Consider the following 20,011-nt stretch of genomic DNA (forward strand, 5'->3'; position numbering starts at 1 on the left):
CACAAACCCGGTATATTTCAGGGCTTGATTCTCCTCTCACCTTAATGGCCGCAGTGGCATTAGTCTGTATTTGTGCATGTGCAGAATCTGGCCCCACATATCACAAGAACATTTTTCCTCCTCTCTTCCAAGTGGAAGTAGAACATTCTGACAGCAGTAAAAGAATGGGAAACACATGATGCAATCAACACACACTGGGGGGCCATGTGTTGGACAGGTATGGTCTTTAAGGGTTTGTTTTCATGTCTCAAGAAAATTTACATGCATTTCATATAGTCTTTTGCTGCCACTATGTGCTAAATAAGTGACAGTGAATAATTCTCCTCTGATTCCTTCATAACACCTTAACATTACTAGAGGACCATCTACCACTCATGCAATTACCACTCATGCTTCTGGTATATTTTGTTAGAAACAAAGGTTATTTCTCCCCCTTGTAAAAGTGACAGCACGGTGCCACCAAGAGGAGACCAGATTTCAAACACTTCCGTCTGCAGCTGCGTTTGTACCTCGCCGATTTGGCCCAATGCCAATAGAAACATTAATTCCAGGACCGCTCCAATCTCTGTTGGAAGAATTCCTTACTTCTATAGAACTTTAGGGGTTTTTGATCTTAGAAATGCTTTGCAGGAACAGTTGATCCTGGCAGCTTACACTTTATGAGCCTGATTCTGCTCTCACGACAGCATAAATCAGGCATAACTCCTGTGAAGTCAATCTGTGAAACTGGTGTGCGATCAGAATCGACAGTCAGAGAACCAAAGTCAGACAGTGGCATTTTGTGGCAGGGGGTGGGGTGTGTGAAATCTGTACAGTCATTTCTTCCCCTTGCCTAAGAAGAGTTGAGCCGGTTCTGATGTCTACATCACACAGATGGATTCAGATTAAATTTTCACTTAGTCCTTTGGCTGACACTTCAGGACAGGTTTTCAGGCTTCCATTTCTGTGTCAGCAAATTGTGGGTACAAATAAGTTCACCTCGAGGTACTTGACTGCACCTGCAAAGATGGTACTTGGAACTCCAGGCACAATCATTTACTTACATATCCAAATTATTTTAACTGCACCTGGAAATACATGTTGGTGCTAAAAGCCTAAGGCCTAGCTGAAAATCAAGCCTGCTTCCCCTTTGAACATCCAGGCAGCACAGCCCTCTATGTGTTGAAACAGCCCTTTGCAACAAACAGACTGGGCCTGCAGACTTCGCCCTGCTCAGTTTCTAATTTGTTTTCTTGTGTTTTCTTATCAGATTTAATACTTATCATTAGGCGCCATAAATAATAGCAGGGTGACCAGCAGACAACACGTCAAGTCTCACTCACTGGATGTGAGACTCACTCATTAGCACACTCTCACACTTACCTCACTCATTTTGAGTAAATATATAAAGACTTAAAACATATTTACTCAGGTGCTGCAAGAGACAACAATACAGCCAGGGCCTCTTTGGAGACTGGAAAGCTGGTTTCCCAGCTTGTGTACTGTGTTAACTATGGAGATGACAAGTCCGCGAGAAGAGAGGCGGCTACGCAGGGTTTGTGTGTGTGTGTGATACACACTACTTGATGGTCAAAAAAATATGACTTTGCCCCAGAAATGAGCATGACTTGATCAAAGGTTTGCAGGTTCTGCCAAATACAGTCCAAAATTTAAACTCCATTGGACAAATTCATATCCTCAGGGATCTCCAACCATCCAGGTCTTGGTTCCAACTGGCAAATAGTTGTGGTTATTAAAATCCACTGGTTTGCATTGCATATAGAATTCCCACATGCCCTAGACTTTAGTATGAATTAGGACATCTGAGTATTTCATATGCAATATTAAGCAGTGGACATTTAAAGAACAAACTATTAAGTGCTGGTTGGATTAAAAACCTGGACTATCAGATGTTGCTAAGGGCCAAAGATGAGAGTCCCTGTCTTAAGCAATGACCTACCACATCACCTGGAAATTGTCACTTTTTGGGATTGTAAAACTCCCTCTTAAGGACACCAACCCTTGGCATTTCTGCTGCAGTTAGAATTTCATTGCACCCTTCATCCCCAGCTCCAGCCCCCAGTGGTGCAATTGGCGCTCAGCACCGCTCCCACAGGCCACCTAGAAGGGTTACACAACAAGAGTGAGCCGGCCATCCTGACCAGGCACTTGATGTACTGAGAACGTTTGCGACCAGCAACCATTTGCGATGCAGAGACCTCTCTCAGCCTGTGCCATGACAGCCATGGGCAGAAGTCCTCATCCAATCAGATTTATTTACAGCTACAAACCAATCGGTCCAGCACAACCTAGCAAGAGCCTTTTCTGCATTAAGGGCTAATGTTACCCTCTTCCTCACCAGTTCTTTCCGAGAACCTCCCTGTTTCGCTAGCTATTGCCACATCAAGGATCTTCACACTTCTGCCTGATGGAGCTTTTGCCCACTGGCTCTCAGAGGCACCAGCTTCCTCTGTCTGGTTGGGAGGGCCAGCAGAGGGCCACCCACTCAGTTTTCCTTGGGTGGCTCTTTAAGCAACACTGGCTTGAATGGTGGAGTGGGACAATACTTCCAGCGATGACGAAAGCCAGAGCGCGCTCCCAGGGGCTCACAGCCTGCTTGCTTGGCACTGACCTGGGGAGGGGTCTAGTTAGCTCCAAGCTGGTTTGTCCCAGCCCTGCTATGTGTGATGGAAACTGCATTAGGGAGAGTTAACTGGACAGGCAGCACCAGGGGCAACTTTAGTGGGGGTTCATGGATTCAGCGGCACCCACTGAAATCATGAACCCGGGGGTGCAAGAACACCCAGAGCAGCAGTGGGAGGGAGGAGGAAGAGCTGCATTTGCTCCTTTGCTGGGAAGTCACACTTGGCACCATGGCACGGACCCTATATCACAGTGGCGCCGCTCCCAGCCATGTCACTGCACAATGTTATGTGATGCTACAGAGGCCCAAAGAGTCAAATTTGCCAGAGGGACCACCAGGGCGATACCCTCATGTGTCCCATGGCAGCAGGGATGCAGGGACAGGGTGTTAGCCTTATGGTAAGGGCTTTCCCCCTTCTGTGCAACCAGGGCTGGATGCCCCACACTGCATCCCAGGTGGGGTCCCTCTTGCTGCTGGATGGGCCCTAAGGCAGCTGCACAAAGCAGGTCCTGAGGATGGGCCACTGCCCCGCACTGATCCACTCCCTACCCAGCCCCAGAGCTTTCATTGTACTATTCTCTTGGTATTTTTTTGTTTTGTTTCGTACCAGAGTTATGCTGCGCCCATTGAATTGGCAGCTTACATCCACCAGGGACAGCACACTCTACTGGCCAGAGCAGGGCTGGAAGGCAGGCGCTTGTGGGATTTAATCCCAGCTCTGCAAATTATTCTTTGTAAATTTCACTGCCTCGGTTACCCTATCTGGAAGGCAGGGACAGTGATACCCACCTCTCCAGAATTTGGACTAGTTTACAGAGCATTTTGGACATGCTGCTTAAGCATTAAGTGACAATGTTTTGCTGCCTGAGAGTTAGGGTCCCCAATTAGCTCAACCTGTGAATGCAGAGAAAGGAGATAAATTTTCTAAACCCAAACATTGCCATCAACATTCATGCTAGCGCTGGCAGGGAGCAACTAGTGCGACTCTGCTCTCTGGCTTCTTTGGAAACTCTCTCACTGTGGGAGACATGCAGAAAAAGTTTGAATGAAAAAGCAAAGGTCCAGCCAGGAAGCTGCTCCTCCAGGGAAGAGGAAAGCGTGGACCGGTTCAGAGCCCAGTGATGGAGTATCCTTCTTCATTCTTCTTCAGTGTCTCGAAGGCGGGCTGGAAATCATTCAGCTTTTCTTTGTCCATCTGGATTTCTACCTTGTTCCTCTTGGCCATGCTCTGATTAATCTCCATGAAGGTTTTGCCCTTGGTTTCGGGGACAATGATGAAGATGTAAATGACAGTGGCCAGGCAGATGGCGCAGAAGACAAGGAAGCAATAGGCTCCAAGCCCTTCCTGGAGGAATAAAAACCAGAGGGGAAGGAGTCAGGGAACATGTAAGGGATGCAAGTTATGATAAGATGGAGGCTCTACAGGGGTGTGCCTGTGTCACAGAGTTTGGGAATGCAAAACTCTGCAGCAGCTGTAAAAAAGGCAGCAGCATAGATCCTTATTTAATGTAACAAGGTGAAGATAGCCAAGGTGCTGGGTTCACAGTCCTGGGGACTGAAGGCCTGTGTTTAGCCACAGAACAGGCACAGCCTGGGCTGTGGACCTGATCCTTGTGTCTTGCACCATGGGTTGATCATTCACACCTGGGAAAGCGAGTGGCAAGCACCCCCAGTTCTAAGGCGGTAGTGGTTTTACACCCACTTTGCACAGGTATGAAAGACGACATAAGGCAGGGTGGGTCAGGCACCACTGTGGTACAAGCTGCCCACAGAGTCATGCCAATGCACGTCCATGCTGAGTTAGAGGGATCACTTCCCATGGGGAGAAGTTTCATTCTGGGCCCAATCCAATGCCCACTGAAGTCAGGGGGAGTCTTTCTGTTGGATTCAGTAAGCATCAGAACAGGCTGTTAATCCTGTCTAGCTAAGCATTTACATCGTACTCACCGCTTTGGTACCTGAGCACCTTAAAATGCTCCAGAAATCTCTCTCCCATTTCTCCTAAGACTGCCAGCAAGTGGTGGGGAAGGAGCGAGGCTGAGAGTTTATCTATCCACATTTCACACCCATGCAAAGTGAGTGGAAAATACCCCCAGTTCTGAGGTGGTAGCAGTTGTTGGATATCAATAGCTTGGATCACTGCTGACCTGGGCTGGAACTGAACCAGTGACCTAGAGGTGAAAGACTATAAATATCTTTAATTCCCCCTGAAACATCTACTCCCCACCACGGAATCCTCTGGATGATTTTTGTAAACTTTCAGCACTAGGCAAGGGCCTGAAAGAGGAACTAAGATATACTGGGGGCCAGATCCTCAGCAGACACTGAAGTCAATAAAGCAATGCTGATTTACACCTGACGAGGTTCTGGCCCTTTATAGTTAATTCTTCATGCATGCATTCTGGGACTAACTGAGGACTAAAAAAGGGTTAGTGTTCCCCTCTAAGATTATCCCCCCCATGGAGGAGGGGAAGGTGCTTCTAATCTCAGGTGGCAAAACCCCAGGAGACTCTGGAGATGGTTCCACACTCACCACCATATAAAGGAAGACGAGTCCCACCGTGAAGTTGCAGAGCCAATGCACAGATCCACCCACCATGAAGGCTGCAGGCCGGGACGACTGAAGGAACATTTCAGTTATCATCACAGAGGGGATTGGACCTTGAAGAGAAAGAAGAGTTTGAATGTTTTAACAGGCATTTCCCTTGCCCAAATCCTTAGAAGGCATGACACTGATGTTTTCTCAGACACTCGTGTTTACAAGTACCGGGATAAACTAACTACAGGAAGAGATGGAAAAAGCAGAATGGAATGACTGTAACTAGCCATTGTCGTGGTCCCGAGGGTAGCCTCCCTCGTCTCTGAGCACACCCCTCAGCTGTCAGGCCTCGTGCCTTTGCCTTTCCTAGGGTGGACTTCTGCAGTTCTTCCACTGCTAGACTGGGCCCTGGATTACAGCCCCCTGCCTATCTACGGAGCCTACCCAGCTGGTGTGACAGAGCTCTGGGAGCCTGTGACCCATGTTATCCAGTGATCAGAGAGCCTTCTTAAACCAAACTGTTGTTTGTCCTCACAGTGGGTACAAAGGGGAAGATGAAAAGAATTTTAAAACAAGAAAAAGCCTGCTCTCTTATCTATCTTACCTAAGCCCCTCGCCCCAAAGGCCTGACTTCTTCCAACACCTCACCACCTACCTGTGTCAATCTAGTTTCTCAAACAGCTGTCCAGCAACAACCTGCCTCTCCCTTCAGAAAGTCCCTGTATGCACAGCCGGGCTGCCACATCGACACTGCTGTTTTTAGCAGTGCTCGAGCACGTCAGCACAAGTAGCAATCATGCTCTGGACTGCAGGATGGGCACTCCCTCACACTGGAGATCTCCGATGGGGCAAACTGGCTTCCTTGAGGACAAGCAGCTGCCAGAACAGTTGCTGCTGTCTCTGCCAGGGGCGGCTCCAGGCCCCAGCATGCCAAGCGCGTGCTTGGGGTGGCAAGCTGCGGGGGGCGCTCTGCTGGTCACCGCGAGGGCAGCAGACAGGTTGCCTTCGGCGGCTTGCCAGCAGAGGGTCCGCTGGTCCCGTGGCTTCGGTGGACCTCCCACAGGCACGCCTGCGGAGGGTCCGCTGGTCCCGCGGCTTCGGCATGCCTGCAGGAGGTCCACCGAAGCTGCGGGACCAACAGACCCTCCACAGGCAAGCCGCCGAAGGCAGCCTGCCTGAAGTGCTTGGGGCGGCAAAATCCCTAGAGCCGCCCCTGGTCTCTGCTAAAGAAACTGGCCATTGGGGAAAATTCCTGGTGGGCGCAGGAAGGGCAAAGCTCCCTCAATGATATGATAAGAACCCCACTGCTACCCATAGTTGGCAGAGAGGGGCAAAAGGGGCAGTTTGCCCCAGCCCCATTTGAGAGAGCCCCAAACCTGTGGAATTTGAGTGTCTCTGTGATGTGGTGCATGGGGTGGTTGCTCCATTCAGGTTTGGCCCAGCTGCTGAGGGAGCTGAGTCAGTCCACCGGGTCACAACCCCTGGCCATCTCCCTATCCCGTCAGAGGTGTGGCTGGGCCAAACCGGACCAGTTCTACAACTTTATGTGCTAGGCCAGAACGCCCAGAGTGGGGAGCCGGGCCCAGGAGCCGTTGCTGTAAGGGGTGAGCCAGGCTCTTTCTCCAACTCCTGACCCACCCACAGTCTAAGTCTCAGGAGGAGTGGGCTCAGTTTCAGATTTTGCCCCCGCCCCGGCCATGCAGCCCTGAATAACCCATTGATTCATCCAATTACATCCGGATCAGAAGAAAACGGGGAAAGGGCTGGGCGGTCATTCCCTGGCTGAGAAGCTAGTAAGTATTTACCACCAAGGCAGAGATAAGTTAGACAGAGGGAAGAAAAGACCTCGCCGCTCACTCACAAACACACCGCTGCGGAAACTCTGTCACTCTGCACTGAGAGTCTCCTGCCTGCAGCTGGCATTCCTGAACCAGGCTGACCATGCACATAGAAGAGGAAAGAGTTGGGGGGATTGGCAGTGTCCACGAGCCAGCGAAATCCTTGCAGGAGCTTAGAAGATGGTACAGTGTTGGGAATCGCAGTGCAGTGTTGGGAATAGCTCCGCAAGGCTCCTCCAGTGAGCCAATACAAAGGAGAGCAGTGCAACTGTAAGGAGGTGCAGATCCAGGACAAAGCCTCCACAACCATGCACAGGCTGCTCCCACACACTACTCCCACACGCTGCTCCCAGCGCACCATTTGGCTCTTAGGGGGCAGCTGCCGGTTGCTCCGCATGGAACATATAAATGCAAGAGCAGCCTTCAAATTAAACCGGTGTGACACAGCGTCCAGGGGGGGCACGTCTTGGACACCAGCAAGACTGTGTCTTTAGAGAGCCTCTTGAAAATAGAAGATCACGTCCTTATCTTACCAATACACTCAGATAGCCCCCGGAGATCCTCCTTTAGCTGGCATGAGAAGGGGTCTGCGTGTCTAGAGCAGAAAGCCCTGGTCCCTGGACCATGCACGCAGCCCAGCTGGTAACCATCAGGTCTGTATCATTACTGCTAAGTCACACGGCCAAGCAGAAACACACCAGCTCATCTCTGCATCAGCTCAAGTTTATGTCTTTGTTTTACCGTCCTGTGCACACTTACTAGCTCCGATAGCGTGTCCAATGATATAGACGATGACGCAGGCTATGCTGAGGTACTGCATCCAGGAGACAGTGGCCTGTGGGGAATTCAGTCACTGAATTATAGTCAGTTCTCTTCTAAAGTGGCCAGCAAAGTCCAGGTGCCATTTGCAAGCAGACTGTGGGAAGCTGTATGCCCCAGGTGCTGCTCCGTGTCTGGCTGAGATCGGGAATGGGATGGGTCAGGCAGTGCCACTAGCTCGGCTGGAACCTCACTTCCCACGAGCCGACCCAAGGGGCACTACCAGAGATGCACACTGTGGATGAGGGTCAGAAGAACTTAGAGGGAAGGAGGAAGAAGCAACCAAATTCAGCTCTGAGCGTGCTCATTGCTAACCCCACCATGTCATTAATGGAAGCCCTGCTTTTTCCCAGCATGGTCGCTGCTTCCCACTGGTGTTTGTGCTGGGTAAATAGGGCGGTGCAGGGAGGCCTTGCGTATTCTCCCTGCAGCTCTGGAAATAGTGACCTTGCCCACATCCCCTAGAGGGTCCAGACAGACACTATCACCTAAGCCATCCGGGCATGTACCTGGAGATTGAGGGCCACCGTTAACACAGCAGAGGATACACAGCAGATCCCAAAGCCAGCGAGAAGCAGAAGTCTCCTCCCCAGGGACTCAATGATGAAAACCTGAGGCAAACAGCACAAGAAGTGAGAAAGTGGGCATCCAGGGAACCCAGCACACCTAGTCCTGAGAGGAGAAAGTGCACGGGGGCTGTCAGCTGTTAGGAGCGGGGCGTTCTGAGGAACCTAGCGCTTTGCAATTCTGCATGGAAGAGTCCTCTAGAATTTAAGGGCAAGGAAGCCAACAGGGTTTTATACAAGTGTCCTAGGGTTCTCCAGGAATTACTTTAAAAGCCTCTAGAATTTAATAGAGGACAAGATCACCTTTCTATAGGGCTTTTTATACAAGCCTGTAGGAAGTCAACAGCAGGGGGATAATTGTCCAGCAAATCCTAGAGGATGGACCTCCCCTCAAAAAAAAAAAAAACCAACCCAATCCCTAACAATTTATAGAGAAGTTTATATTTTGTACATTCCATGGGGCTGTTTCATTAGGGAAATTCCAGTGTTATCAGTAAAGTGTGGCTTGGAAATAAAATAGAAACCATGAAAGCTGGGGAACTCCCCCCACAGCCCACCCTGATGCTTAGCACACTTGTAGGGCAGTCAGCAGTCCCTACCATGACTGCCTAATCCAGGCCAGGATTTAGGGAGATCCTGTGCAGTGACACTGGACAGGCCAAGTTTTGCTAGTCAGTTGGAGGCAGAGAGAACCACAAGATGATCTCCTGAAATCTCTTCCAACCCTGATATTCTATGATCCTAAGAAGGATTCCAGCCAAGTCCTGTCTCTTCTCTCCCGTGAGCAGCACTGCAGCATTTATACTGTGCTTTTCAGCCATAGATGTCAAAGCACTTCACAAGGGTGGATAAGCATCATTACTAGTGTTTCACAGATAGGGAAACTGAGGCAAAGAACAGTCAAGTGATTCACTCCAAGTCACACAGTGAGCCTCTTGCAGAACTAGGAACAGAACTGGTCCCAGGCCCTCTTCATTGCACCATGTAAAAAAGACACCTTTCTTTTCTCATGGCTGCCTGTGCATTCCCAGGGCCCAAACATCTGTCTCAGTTGAAGAGATTTTTCTCAACCCTAGCATCAGGGGTGTCACTAGCAATCAGTGATTCATAGACATATGGGCAGGCCTGTTGCATCCAAGCCCATGGGAGCACACCCACAATTTCCCAGTGCAGAGATGCCATCATACCTGTCCGTTACAGTAACACAGTGGTTGCAAGGACAGAGTGCACTAATGTGAGTGGCAAGAAAAGACCTGGTGAGGAAGCTAAGTAGATCCTGCTATTTCCTCAAAGAAAGTTATAACTGCATGCATTGGTGTAACCCAGCATATGCCCACTATTACATGGCATGAGTTTAAGGAAACAATTCGCCTCTCTTTAGTGAGACTTGAGCACTAGGGGACTTTTCCTCTAAATGTAGAAAGGGGCAGTTGTGGTAATAGTAATGGTACAAATGAGCCCAGAAAGGTGGGCAGTGGGGGGATTAGAACCTGTAGGGCAGTGGGAGAAACTTACCGCTACACAAGTCATGAACACATTGACTGCACCTATCCCCACGGTGACATACTGCACGTTGTTTTCATTCACACCTGCAGACCTGAAGATATCGTTTGCATAGTAGAAGATCTGCAATCAAACCATACCTGCGGTTATACTTGGCCATTCATAGATGGGGGGAAGGGGAGGCTCTGAGTTTGGCTGCTTTTACAGCCTGGAGGTGCCTAACACAAATCCAAGATCTGAACTCTCCCAAACTTTGGCAACAGCCACATCTGGATCCAGCTGTTGGGACTGGTTTCTTTCTCCATAAATCTCCAAATCTGAGACCTCTGGGCAGAACCCTCCTAAACAATCAGATCCTGATTCAAACTTCGTGCCATGGGACTAGTCTCATTTCCCCAGGTCTAGACTGGGTTTTTTTGCCCATCTGGAATGGGTTCTACTGGCTGTGCCAGCACTGCCCTACGACTCTTGCCTAAGAACCCAGGTCCCCTCTTAGTCCACCTGACGATCTTCCTGGGTGTCATCTCACCTACCGCATTAATTCCAGAAAGCTGCTGGCCCATCATCATGACAATGATGGAGATGAGCTGCCACCGCAGGGCCCGGAAGGTGAAGAGGTTGAACACAGACAGACGACCTTCCAACTTTTCTGACTGATCTTCCCGACGCATCTCTTCGATCTCATCATCCACGTCGTCCCAGCCTCTTAGCCTCTTCAGAGCTAGATGGGACGAGGGAAGGGGAAGTTGGGTTTCCAGGTAAACTCAGCTAGTGGGGGGAGGCTGGAGTTACAGAAACCAGAGGGGGAACTGAGATACCCCAGAAGCAGCAGGGCAGTCTTGGCCACTTCTGCACTGTGGGAAACATAAAGCAACCAGCAACAGTCATAGGACTGGAGGGAGGGCCAGAAGGCCACAGGGTCCTTCGTCCATATGAGCCAACAAAGGAACAATGAGAAGGGGACCAGAGTTCCCCTCGCGAAAAAGTACTTTTATCCTGGGCTTGATTATGAGGCTCAGGTTTCTTAGGAGAGCTTTGAGAGCTCCAACCCATCTTCTTGCAAACAGAGTTAAGTAGTTTGTGTTCTAGTGGTGAGAGCAAGGAACTGGGAGCCAGGACTCCTGACTCTGCCACTGACTATTTTTCTTGCTCTTGGCAAATCAGTTATCCTCTCTCTGTATCCATTTCAGCCCTGTCGTGTAAAACCGAGATTATATGTGCTTGCTGTGCAGGGAAGCATAAATGAACTACTGTTTGCCAAGTGCTTTGAAAGCCTCGAAGGTACTATAAAAGGGTAGCATCGAGGGCTTAATGCACCCTAACCTGACTTTTGGTTCAGGATGCTTCCCCACAGCCATATTCCCATAAGTCACAGAAGTGCAGGACTGGAAGAGACCTCAAGAGATCTTCTAATCCAGTCTCCTGCACTCAGGGCAGGACTAAGTATTATCTAGACCATCCCTGACAGGTGTTTGTCTAACCTGCTCTTAAAAATCCCCTATGACGGAGATTCCACAACCTCCCTAGGCAATTTATTCCACTGCTTAACTACCTTGACAGTTAGGAAATTTTTCCTAATGTCCAACTTAAACCTCCATTGCTGCAATTTAAGTCAATTACTTTTTGTCCTATCCTCAGAGGTTAACAAGAACAATTTTTCTCCCTCCTCCTTGTAACAACCCTTATGTTCTTGTCAACTGTTATCACGTCTCTCCACAGTCTTCTCTTCTCCGTCATTTTCTAAGTCATTGATGACGATATTCAACAGAACCACTAGACCCATTCCTGTGGGACCCCACTCGTTATGCCCTTCCAGTTTGACTGTGAACCACTAAGAACTACTCTCTGGGAATAGTTTTCCAACCAGTTCTGCACACATCTTATAGTAACTCCATTTCCCTAGTTTGTTTATGAATGGAGACCTAGTTTCAAATCCATGCCTCTGGCCCTTCTCCTAGTTCTCTTGCTAGCAGTGCTAAGCAGCTCTGGTTGTACCTTGTCTGGCTTGTTCTTCATTGCCCTTCTGTATCAGTAGGTACCTGGGACTCTCAGGAAAGAAGGGCAACAGGAGGAGTTCCACCACTGCAGGGATCCCAGTTAGCCCTAGTAATACCGGCCAGCCTGCAACAGACAAACAGATAACAAGGTGCCCGATGAGACAGTTCATCCACTGAGGAGCAGCTAGAGACCTCCTCCTCATACCGGGGCTTTACCGTCAATGTTTCCAAGGATGTCAGTAAGACCCAGGATCTGAGCTATAAGGATGCCAATGGTGATGAAGAGCTGAGGCACCACCCCGACCGCACCTCTCAGGTTTTTGGGGGACATCTCTCCCAGATACATGGGAACGACATTGGAAGACAGGCCTAGGTGAAGAGAGAGAGAAAGAGAGAGAGAGGTTAGTCCTGCTCTGGGATGTGAGCGCTCGCTGTAACACCCAGACGTTCAGGGACTTGACCAAGGTCTCCTATAGGTCACAAAGGGCTGGACGGCACTGGAGACTGGAGCTTGCTTTCTGCTGCAACATCCCAGATTCACAGCTAGTCTAGGCTGGCAGTGGTTGAAAGCTTATTGCCATCCGATGGCCACTCTGGCCTGTGTGAAGGGAGCCAATGGCATTTTTCTCCCTCCATTTGAGTTTAGAATGAAAGAGTAGATGGCATCAGCTCCACTCCTAGTCTGAAGGTGTCCATGGTACAAAATCCATCACCTGAGCTGGCATCGTTATTGGTCAACCTCAGTAGAAAGGCCATAGATCGAATGGGACCATTCCATCAATGAGATCAAATTTCCCTCTTGCCCCTGGCAGCTGGTGTTCCAAGGCAGGGACACTTGCGCTGTTGCTTCCCATACTGTATCCATTCCGTGGATAAACAAGGCTGTCGCTCTCCAGGGCCAACACCTGCCCATGGCACTCAATTCATGGACACAGAAACGAGCCATTTGTCTAAGCCCCGAGGCCCCATCTACACTAGGGCTTGGGCCAAGTCAGGGGACTTGGTTACAGAATGGGTTAGCATCATCGGATTAATCATGCGCCCATAATGAGGTTAGGATTCAAGGTTTCAACCCTATTACAGGGACACAGTTCGGTCTTGTCTCCACCACACCTTTAAACCCTATTGTAACCAGGTCTCTCCTGATGGGGTTATAGCTGCTGGCTAGATGAGATCAGGAGCGGCTCTAGGCATTTTACAGCCCCAAGCATGGCAGGCAGGCTGCCTTCGGCGGCTTGCCTGCGGGAGGTCCCCGGTCCCGCGAATTCAACAGCAGCCTGCGGGAGGTCCGCCGAAGTTGCAGGACCAGCGGACCCTCCGCAGGCAAGCCGCCCAAGGCAACCTGCCTGCCCTCGCGGCGACCGGCAGAGCGCCCCCCATGGCTTGCTGCCCCAAGCACATGCTTGGCGTGCTGGTGCCTGGAGCCATCCCTGGATGAGATCCAGCTAAAAATGAAGGGTTTAATTAAGCTGAGGAGTTTGCAGCATTTAAAACAAAACGACAGAATGGGCACAAGCTGAAAAATGTGGGTCCCAAGTTTTGAGGTGACAGTTTTGGTTTGGGCCCCATCAGCGACTCAACAGCACAGCACTGCCTAAGTGCTAGAGCTGGGCGGAGCCAGACGAAGGCCCCCAACCACTGCTGACAAAAGGCTCAGGGCTCTAATGAAGCAGGTTTCTCCAAGGCAGCGGTTTTCTCCCAGCAGGGCAAAAACTGCCAGCAGGGGGCAGCCAAGTGATTCTCAACATGACCTGAGCCATTCAGCCTGCTGTCCCCGCTCTGAACAAACTAGGGTGACCAGACAGCAAATGGGAGGGGGGGGGAGGTAATAGGAGCCTATAAAAGAAAAAGACCCAAAAATCAGGACTGTCCCTATAAAATCGGGACATTTGGTCACCCTGGAACAAACCCAGCTTCTGCTTTGAGTTTTCAAAAGAAAGTCTAGTGGAAACAGAGCAGTTTCCTCTTCCACTTGCAGAGGAGCCAGTTGTCACAAGTACTAAGCACCCAAATGAGGCTGTTCATATGGTCTGTGAGGAAGAGAGACCCCTTTTCTCCTTTATAACCCCTCTGATCAACTGCACAACCACCAAGGTGATATATGCCATCATGTGCCAGCAATGTCGCTCTGCCATGTACTTTGGCCACACCAAACAGTCTTTAATTAAAGAATAAATGGACACAAATCAGACATCAAGAATTATAACATTCAAAAACCACTCGGAGAACACTTCAACCTCCCTGGTCACTCGATTACAAATCTAAAAGTCGCAATATTACAACAAAAAGGAACTTGAAAAACAGACTCCAATGAAAAACTGCTGAATTGGAATTAATTTGCAAAATGGACACCATTAAATTAGGCTTGAATAAAGACTGGGAGTGGATGGGTCATTACACAAAGTAAAACTATTTCCCCATGTTTATTCCCCCCTTACCACTGTTCCTCACAACTTCCTGTCAACTGCTGCAAATGGACCATTTTGATTACCACAACAAGAAGTTTCTCTCTCTCCTGCTAGTAATAGCTCACCTTAACTGATCACTCTCGTTAGGGTGTATATGGTAACACCCATTGTTTCATGTTCTCTGTATGTATATATGTGTATGTATCTTTCTACTGTATTTTCCACTGCATGTATGCCATGAAGTGGGCTATAGCCCATGAAAGCTTATGCTCAAATAAATTTGTTAGTTAGTCTCTAAGGTGCCACAAGTACTCCTGTTCTTTTTCCTGATCAACTAATTGCCATGAAAACTTTTGGAGTGAGCCCTCGTGGCTTGGGGTGAATTTTGTCAGAGGCTGACTGGAGCAGATATTGTGACACAGAGCACACGGAGAATGCTGGCAGTTACTTGGGAATGTAGTACTGTAAGGCCCATCAGTGTTGCCAATTGTCACCATTTTATGATGCCTCTTGTGATGAAATCCCCTGCTTCTGGAGTCAGGTAAGTATATGAGATTCAGCTTTCTCCCCTCATGACCTTTGCTTTTTTTTTTTTTTTAAATTGTACAATAGGTAGACCGGGTCAAACAGAATCCCCCCCCCCCCCCACACACACACACCTGGAACCATTCCATTCTTCTGTAGTCCATGTAGATATAATAGATTCCAAGGGCCCTGAACCTATCAGACAGCAGTGCCAATTTTCTACCTGTGGTAGATACAGCTAATTCCTGGAATGGATTTATGGATCTGGCCACATCTCTGCTGACTTAACTTGGAAGAGTTCTGCTTGGGGTAATAGTTTTAAGAACCAGGTAATATAAATTTTGCCCAAAATATTTGAGAAGTGAATCACCACCAGCAAGGCCATGGCTGTCATGACATATGGAACCACAGTCTATCTTAAACAGGACCCATTTATTAAATAAAACAACTACATTTACAGACGTCCATTGAGCTCAAGTTCCAGCCTTGTCTCCTTTGTTTACCAGGAACCACACCCACTCTGCGCACAGCATTCAGAGTGAGACAGACATGGACACACTGTAGTGGGTACTGTCCCTACAATATACTCGTCGCAAACCAACCCGCTATGACACGCTCCACCTGGCCCAGAAAATCCTACCCCTTGTTCTACCCCTGCATACCGTCTTTCACTCACCAGCGCATATTCCCACGATGATTCGCGAGAGGATGATCACCTCAAAGGTCTTTGCCACCTTGGAGGTTCCCATGAGGATGGCGGGGACAATGGAGAAGATGTTATTTATCAGCAAAGTACCCTTTCTGCGGAGAGATCGGGAGGGTGACAGTTCTAGCTTATCATCATCATCACCACCACTTGTTCTGTGGTATTGCCTAAAGCCCCAACTGAGATGGGGCTTAGCTGCGCTAGGTGCTGTACAAACACAGAGCCAGACAACTGCAGCCCCAAAGAGTTTAGAATTTAAATAGGCATGACAGACAAAGGAAATATTATCCCACTTCACCGGGAGGGAACTAAGGCACAAAGAGGTTAAGTGTCTTGCCTAAGGTCACTCAGAATACTTATGACAGAACTGGGAACTGAACCCACTTCAGTATGTCAACCACGAGCCTGTTCTCCCTCTCAACTATCCTCGCTCTCCTCTGGAGGATTTTTCCTGCATTTAACACAGGAAAGCAGGTAGCTGAGGAGAGAACAGTGGGGAAGGGATCGCCAGAGACATAAAAAGCTACAGTGGGATTTAACCACAAGTGCCTTGGATAAACTGAGCTGCTTAAAAATGAATAAGGAAGGGGCGAAGAGTGGCCTTGGCATAGCAGGTTGGACCAAGTGGTACATCTGGCTCAGTATCATGCCTGCAGCATGGCCATGTCCACTCCGTCCACAGTGCAGCCAGTTCAGTTGTTCTGCAGTTGGGGGAGGGCGGATTCCTCCCTGATCCAAGTGGCAACCATTGGCCTGGCTGCATAATAGAGAGGATGGCTATGGTAGGACACTGAATCAGATGGACTCGTGAAAAGACCTTTATTCAGACCACAGCAAATGGCTTCTGAATGGACTACAGACCGACCATCTTATGGTGCCTCTGTCACTCACCTGCCACATTTGTTCACCAGAGGGCCGACCATAAGGGACCCAAAGAAACCTCCGAGTGGGTACATAGACACCGTGAGAGACCAGAGCAGTGTTTGGAAGCTGCTCTCCATCGGGAAGCCCTTCCTGTCAAGGTAGGTGTGATTGTAAAACTCTTGCATGAACTAGAAAAAGATACAAAAACAGACTTAATTGGCTTGGTGGAGGGGAAAAAAAAATGACTGAAACATGGTTATTCAGGTTATAAAAGCAGCAGGGGACCAAACAGGGTAAAGCTTCATTGAATAATTTCTTGGTGAAAGAGGAAGATTTGTTTTAAGAAAAATACAACAGAAGGTTAAAGAAACCTACAGTAGAACTCTGGCCTATTGGAAAGGTCCTGCTGCGTTAATTACTGGCTTGATTTTCAATGCTCCCTTTGACTTCATTCGCAATCATGGGTGATCAACTCTCTTGAAAATCAGGCCCTATGGTTTCTGTGCACAAAGCCCAAAACACGTCCTCGCATAATGCCCATGGAAAATGGTTGTGTTGGACCACACCCTGCTTCCCAACTGTGGTTCCCCTTAACCTCTTCAGCAGAGCTCCAAACCCTTAAGTGATGTCTACTCTTGGAGCTAAGGGAGTGAGTCCCCACTTGCGCGGATGTACTTGTGCAAGCTCTCATTGTGCCAGCACCCTAAAAATAGAAGTGTAGCCAGGGTAGCATGGGCAGTGGCAAGCGGCGGCAGAGACAGGCTGTATAAAATACATACCCACGGGGTTCAGGCTAGTTTGTACTCATCACAGCTAGCCTGTGCCACTGCTTGCTGTGTCCTGCGCTACTATTTTTAGCATGTTAACTCTCAGAAAGCTAGTGTGAGTGTATCTATTCGAGTCACGTTCCAGCTCCAAGCACAGAAAACAACAGAACTGGAAGAAACAGTGTCTAGTTTGAGTGGATACACCTGCACTAGCTTGGCGTGAGTGGTGGGAGGGGCCACCTGCCCAAGTGTGTACGTAGGGTCTCAGATGGGATTGTCCCTGGGTGGCTAGCCCCTCTCACTGTTTGTGCTGCTGTAGTTACACAGGTGTTTTTATTGCGTTACCTCAGTCAGAGCTAGTGTGGATATGCCTGCGGGAGCTGGGAATGACACCTCTCAGTTGCAGTGTAGACACACTTATAAAGAGTCAAGGCACAGGGAAATGTAACCCTGGCATCCCATGGTAAGTGCTACCCTGGCAGAATCACAGGGAAGACATGCATACATAGATAGGAGACCAGCAAACGATCTGGGGGAGATAAAGGTCGCATTCCTCAGTGAGGCTGAACTTGGCTTTAGAGAACAGGATTTTAGGAAGATCATAAAAGGAGGAAGTGCAATAGTCAAGCCAGGAAGTGGGTATGTTAGCACATGGAGCAGAGGGAGGGTCCGCCTGAAGATGAATTTTGCCAATACACTGGAGGATGGTGACTGGCAGATTTGGAGGAAAGAGAAAGTTGGATGGATCCAAATTTCAGTCCTTGGGAACAAAGTCTACTTGTTTGTGAAGACCAGGATAGCCACAATACAGTGTTATGACACAACTAGTTTTATAGCAAAATGCCAAAGGATGAATGCCAGAAGCCCAAGATGGGATCTTACCAGTGGTCCAGCACTCTTAGCTTTCCCTGATTAAGGATTTCAGGACTGTGCTTCATTACTTGATCTCTATCACCACAGCTGTCCAGTGTTTGTGCGCAGAGAGAATTCCACACTAGCCAGATGGCTTGTGGGGTTAGAATTCACACAGTGGGTTATGAGGTTCAGAAAGGAAAGCGCATCAAGAGAAATACATTCAGAAAGGAAGAGGGGCAGGAAATCAAGTGTTAGCAAGCTAAGCTTAGGATGGCAAGAACAGAGCCAATTTCGGTGCTATCCTGAAGTTATATTTCATGCCTACACACCACGATCACTGCATGCTAAGAACACACAAGACAGAGAGAGGAAACAGTTAGGACACTTCTTCTCCCTTTGCACCATGGTAATCCCAAGGCAGACAAGAGTTTAGAAAGCCTAGACTCTGTGCATATGCACGCACATGCCACTGTTACTCGTCCGCCGCTTGTTTGTCTTTTCCCCCTTTCTAGGCTGTTTCCTGCACCTACCACAGCTGGAGAGTTGATCACGGAGACATTGTAACCATACTGGAAAGACGATCCAAAGGCGGACACCAGCGTTACACCTGCGAGCAGAAGTGTCATTTTCTGCAGGAAAGAAGAGCAGTTACATGGGTGGCAATAACTTAGGGGTGTTTCTCTCGGTGTGCGCGTATATATTTAAAAAACCCAGGGCATTCGTTAAAGTAAAGGACACTCAAAAAAATTGGGCTCCTGCCCTTGTGTTTCTTCTTAGTGTAAAAAGAATGTCCGATAGATTGGTTACACTACACCTCACTTTATTCTGCTTGATTTTTCCCTTATTTGAAACTTCAGTGCAAACACCCTTTCTCTAGAGTATCAGTTGGTCGTTGAAGTCAAATAGATGCCAATACCCAAAATAAATACCATTAAATTTTCCAGAATGAATAAAAATCTCTTCCCCTCGCAGTTGCTCTATTCTCTTTCTCCTGGTTGTTCTGCCATCAGCACTTCTGAATCAAGCTGCTTATGGGCCCATTCCAGCTGCTATTAAACTCATTTGGAACTTTTCCACAGACGTCAGATCGTGCCCTATAGGAGCTGTGCTTTGTGGTTGCACAGAGGGGAGAAATAACCGCCTTGTGCAGGCCCTGAACATCAACGTTATTCATGGGCACAGAGTCCTTGGAGTCACCAGCCACTAACAACAGTCTATAGTATCCCTTGTTGCTACTGACTTCTCAAGCTGCAGCCAGCTGTGCAGCAAACAGAGCTGCCTTTTAGAGCTCTCTAATGCACTCTGTTGTTTCCTGTGGGCAATCAAATCATATTTCCATTCAGCCATAGGTTGTTTTCTCCAGCCACCATTAGCCTTAATGGCTCAGAGCCTCATCAGCCCATCTATTCTAGTGCAGAGAACCTGTTCGGTCTCTTTAATAGGAGGATTTCTCCGGAGCAGCCAGTAGTTTCCCCACTGTTCACACTCAGTTTCGTCAGATGTCTCAGCAGCGTGCATGCAAAGCAGAGCCACCGAGAGGTTATGTGACAGCCCCAGGTTACGCAGTGAGTCAGTTTCAGAGGTGGGATTAGGCGTTCCTGGCTCCTAGTTCCATTCTCAGTCTTCTCTACTATGCTGCAGACGAGCCAGCCCCATCCCACCCCATCTCCAGTATTATAGTAGTGTCCAGAGGCTCCAAATGAGATCAAGGCTCCACTCTGCTTGGTGCTGTACAAATGCACAATTAGAGAGTCCCTGCCTCGCAACTTTATTGTCTGAACAGACAAGACAGACAAAAGGGGAGAGGCAAAGAGAGGCAAAAATGACTTGCCCAAGGCTCATCCAGCAGGTTAGGTGCAGAACCTGGAATAGATCCGCGGTCTCCCAACTCCAGTGTCCTTACCTCTAGGCAGCACAGCCTCAGACATAAATAGATCCGTAACCAGAATAGCCCATGAGCATCAGTTTTGGCACTGCTAACCAGTCCCTTCCCCTTGTTTT

General features: G+C 48.7%; 1 protein-coding gene across 2 annotated transcripts in view; it reads right to left on the minus strand.

Annotated features, from left to right (window-relative positions):
• Positions 1-142: 142 nt before the first annotated feature.
• LOC127038669 (solute carrier family 2, facilitated glucose transporter member 5-like) overlaps positions 143-20,011 on the minus strand; it is a 28,287-nt gene continuing 8,418 nt past the window's right edge. For both annotated transcript variants that reach the window (XM_050931430.1, XM_050931429.1), the window contains 11 exons: positions 18,541-18,639; positions 16,416-16,576; positions 15,495-15,619; positions 12,102-12,254; positions 11,884-12,009; positions 10,422-10,609; positions 9,901-10,011; positions 8,329-8,430; positions 7,760-7,835; positions 5,157-5,284; positions 143-3,968 (listed from right to left, as the gene is read on the minus strand). In XM_050931430.1, the coding sequence (XP_050787387.1) occupies positions 3,732-3,968; positions 5,157-5,284; positions 7,760-7,835; positions 8,329-8,430; positions 9,901-10,011; positions 10,422-10,609; positions 11,884-12,009; positions 12,102-12,254; positions 15,495-15,619; positions 16,416-16,576; positions 18,541-18,639 (1,506 nt within the window). In that variant the 3' untranslated portion in view covers positions 143-3,731. The remainder of the gene's footprint in view (positions 3,969-5,156; positions 5,285-7,759; positions 7,836-8,328; positions 8,431-9,900; positions 10,012-10,421; positions 10,610-11,883; positions 12,010-12,101; positions 12,255-15,494; positions 15,620-16,415; positions 16,577-18,540; positions 18,640-20,011) is intronic.

This window comes from Gopherus flavomarginatus, chromosome 21 (assembly GCF_025201925.1).
Source record: "Gopherus flavomarginatus isolate rGopFla2 chromosome 21, rGopFla2.mat.asm, whole genome shotgun sequence".
Lineage (NCBI taxonomy): Eukaryota > Metazoa > Chordata > Testudines > Testudinidae > Gopherus > Gopherus flavomarginatus.